General features: G+C 39.0%; 1 protein-coding gene across 4 annotated transcripts in view; it reads left to right on the top strand.

Moving 5' to 3' along the window:
• ZNF84 (zinc finger protein 84) overlaps positions 1-4,065 on the top strand; it is a 17,516-nt gene that overhangs the window by 8,468 nt on the left and 4,983 nt on the right. For all 4 annotated transcript variants that reach the window (XM_023514987.1, XM_023514988.1, XM_023514989.1 and 1 more), the window contains exon 3: positions 3,229-3,355. In XM_023514987.1, coding sequence (XP_023370755.1) covers positions 3,229-3,355 — 127 coding nt within the window. The remainder of the gene's footprint in view (positions 1-3,228; positions 3,356-4,065) is intronic.

Raw genomic sequence — 4,065 nt, forward strand, 5'->3', positions numbered from 1 at the left:
TGGGGATTCGAACCCGCCACCTTAGGTGTATGTGGCTGGCGCCTTAGCCGCTTGAGCCACAGGTGCCGAGCCTAATTTTCTTTTTTAATAAAAAGAAATTTCCATTTAATTCCTAGTTTGCCAAAAAAAATTTTTTTACAAGTGGATGTTAATTTTTAAATTTTTGGTATACTAATTTTTTCCATCTGCTTGTTCTTTTTTATGCTTTTATGTTCTTACCGAAATCTAGTCCTTTTTACAAATTTTAATTTTTTATTTTATGAAACAGAGTCTCACTGTGTTGTCCCAGGCTAGAGTACTATGGTGTCATAGCTCATTGTAATCTCAAACTCCTGGGATCAAATGGTCCTCTTACCTCAGCCTCCCAAGTGTCTGGAAGGGACTACAGGCCTCCACCACAATGCCTAACTAATTTTTCTATTTTTAGTAGAGATGGGATCTCACTCTTGTTTAGACTGGTCTTAAACCCCCAAGCTCAAGCAATCCACATGTCTTTGCCTTCCAGAGTGCTAGGATTGCAGGGATGGCCACCATGTTGGATTTGAATATTTTTTAAATGTTAAACCAATCTTGAATTTCTGGGATTAACTCCATCTTAGTATTGATAAATTTTATTCCAAACTATTCAATATAGTTTGATAACATTATTTAGAACTTTCATATCAATGTTTATGAATAAACTGGCCTTTTCTCATAATATTCTTATTGAGTTTTGGTATCAAGGTTATGCTGGTATCAAAAAATAAGAGACATATTCTTGATTTTTCTAAAAGAGTTTGTTAAAATTGCATTATTTTTGCATTGAATGTTAACAGAATTAACTGCTAAAGGTATCTTTTTTGTGAGAATATTTTACCTAAGCCAGTACTTTCCAGGTGATCAGTACACAATGTTATAAAATTAATGAGTAGAAGATAAATTCAGAGAACAAAGTAATAGATCAGTGGATGTTAATATAACAATATGAGAAGTTCATTGATAAAGTTGAAGGTTGTACATTGCAACTCATCCTTAAGAGACTGCAAGCTCATTAGTTCCTGAGTGATGTCAAAGAATATCTGTAATTAATTAATTCTAATAGTTTGTAGGATTTTTTCTTTTTTCTTTTTAGTTTTTTTTTTTTTTTTTTTCTGAGACAGAGTCTCACTATGTTGTTCTCAGTAGAGTGCTATGGTTGTCACAGGTCACAGCATCCTCAAACTCTTGGGCTCAAGCAATTCTCTTGCCTCAGCCTCCCAAGTAGCTGGGACTACAGGCACCTGCCACAATACCTGGCTATTTTTTTTTTTTTGGTTGTTGTTGTCATTGTTTGGCAGGCCCTAGTGTGGATTCAAACACACTAGGTCTAGTGTGTGGCTGGCGCCCTAGCTGCTGAGCTATAGGCATGAGCCTGTAGGATTTTTTTCATATGTAATCATATCATTTTATAGCTTTACATCTTCCTCTCAATATTTATACTTACCCTGGCTAGGACCTCCAGTGCAATGTGGACTGGAAATGATTATAGAGAGCAGTCTCATCTTCCTGTAGGCCTGCATTAGCTGATATCGTAGGACAGTACTGCAGTTTAATTCTGATACTAAGACAGACTTTACAGGTTTAGAGCATAGTCCCCAACAAGACTGTCTTCATTCAGCTACAAGGTTGAATTTCTTTATGTTTATCCACTTTGGGGTTTACTGATCTTAAATCTGTGAGCTTATGTTTTGCTAACTTTAGAGAGTATCAGCTATCTTTTCTTTTTCTTTTTCTTCCTTTTTTTTTTTTTTTTTTGAGACAGAGTCTCACTGTCACCCTTGGTACAGTGCTGTGGTATCATAGTTTATAGCAACCTCACACTCTTGGCTCAAGCAATTCTCTTGCCTCAGTCTCCTGAGTAGCTAGGATGACAGGCATTCACCACAATGCCCGGCTATTTTTTTGCAGTTGTTTTTTTTTTTTTTTTGGCCAGGGCTGGGTTTGAACCCACCACCTCCAGCATGTGGGGCTACTGCCCTACTCCTTTGAGCCACAGACACCACCCTTGATGCCTGGCTATTTTTTTAGAGACAGGGTCTCACTCTGGCTCAGGCTGGTCTCAAACCTATGAGCTCAGACAATCCACCTGCCTTGGCCTCCTAAGTGCTAGGATTACAGGCATGAGGCACAGTGCCCAGCCTTCATTTCTTGAAATGTTTTTTCCACCATGCTCACTCTTTCCTCTTTATGGGACTCCTATGACACTCATGGTAGATCCTTTGGTATCATCTGACAGTGTCCTGAGCTCTGTTCATTTTTAAGTCTTTTTATCTCTGTTGGTCAAAATGTTTCCTCCTTCCCTCCATTCCTCCTTATCTCTTCTCTGTTGCCCTAGGTAGAGTACTGTGGTGTCATAGCTCACAGCAGCTTCAGACTCTTGGACTTGAGTGAACCTCTTGCTTTAGCCTCCTGAGCAGCTGGCACAGGTGCCTGCCACAATACCCAGCTACTTTTAGTAGAGACTCACTCTTGCTCAGGCTGGTCTTGAGCTCCAGAGCTCCAGCATTCCACCCACCTCAGCCTCTCGGTGTGGTAAGATTACAGATGTGAGCTACCACACTCAACCTAAAGTTCTCATGTGTTATATGAAAGTTGTCAGCATCCAAGTGGATTCAGTAATGTTAATAAACTGACAAATAGAGCCAGGGAATACCCTAAAGAGAGGATTCTCACCTTGTGTGCCTGATAACAAAAAATACCACAAAAGAGTGCTAAAACCATAACCTTGCACAAAGGCCATTGCAGCCCTACGTGAAAAATACTTCTGTTAGGACATCTATCCTAAAACTACCTGTCCGACCTTGGACTGGTGTCAACTTTATTGTTGATCTTTGTAGCCAAGACTAATTATTCAAAATGATTATGTAATTCTCTTCATTTTTTCCTTGAAAACCTTTGTCTTCCTTTACCTTTCCAAATACACACATAGATTACTGTGGCACACATGTTCCCATTGCAATACTCCATTCCCAAGTATATATCATGTATTTTTTAGAGCACCTCTCTGTGTTTACAATTTAGGTTGACATTTATACAAATGGAAAGATGTGAGAATTCACAGTGGCATTTTGTCACACAAAATATACAAAGACAGAGACATAATAGGTATTTTATATGATTTGTGAGAGCAATGTGCTTAAGCTCTAGTACTTCTTTCCCACATTGTGTAGTGATGACTGCTTCAGACTTAGTAGAATTGTACTCTTTTAGGAATCATTCTCATTTGAAGATTTATCTGTGGACTTCACCCAAAAGGAATGGCAGCTACTGGATCCTTATCAGAAGAATTTATACAAGGATGTAATGTTGGAGAACTATAGTAGCCTAGTGTCACTGGGTAAGAAAATCTTCTATGTACCTTGAATTGTGCCCAGTGCCTTTTCTTTTTTAGTTGCTGAGAGCAATAGGCTTCAGAAACTTTTAATGATTTTGGATCAAAATTTAAGAGATCCAAGTTCCTTGGGTATGGCACCAAGGAAGTATTTGGATCTCACTTTCCAATAATGAAGTCTTAAGTTTGTTGTGCAGCCTCTGAAACTTAAGCAGTAACAGTGGTGGTAGTAGTTGTAGCTCCTAATATGCACAGTTCACAATATGCCACATACTGTACCAATGTACACATACTGTACCAGTGCTTTATATATATTGATGTGGCAGGTACAATTATCCCTTTTTCCACATGAGAAAATTGAGACAGAGAGGTTAAATAACTTTCTAAAGGACTGACAGCTAATAAATGAAACAGCCTAGATTTGAACCCAGGCATACTGGCTCCAGAACCTCTAATGTGTTTAATGGTTTTGGATTTGAATTATAGATGTCAACAATTCTTAGACCATATTAGCCACCTGGGAAATTATTACCAGAAATTTAAGAATCATTTAGCTGGCTTGGCGCCTGTGGCTCAAGTGGCTAAGGCGCTAGCCACATACACGTAAGGTGGCAGGTTTGAATCCAGCCCGGACCCACCAAACAACAATTATGGCTGCAACCAAAAAATAGCTGGGCATTGTGGTGGGCACCTATGGTCCCAGCTACTTGGGAGGC

This window comes from Otolemur garnettii, unplaced genomic scaffold, assembly GCF_000181295.1.
Source record: "Otolemur garnettii isolate 467f Iridium unplaced genomic scaffold, OtoGar3 scaffold00062, whole genome shotgun sequence".
NCBI classification, from domain to species: domain Eukaryota; kingdom Metazoa; phylum Chordata; class Mammalia; order Primates; family Galagidae; genus Otolemur; species Otolemur garnettii.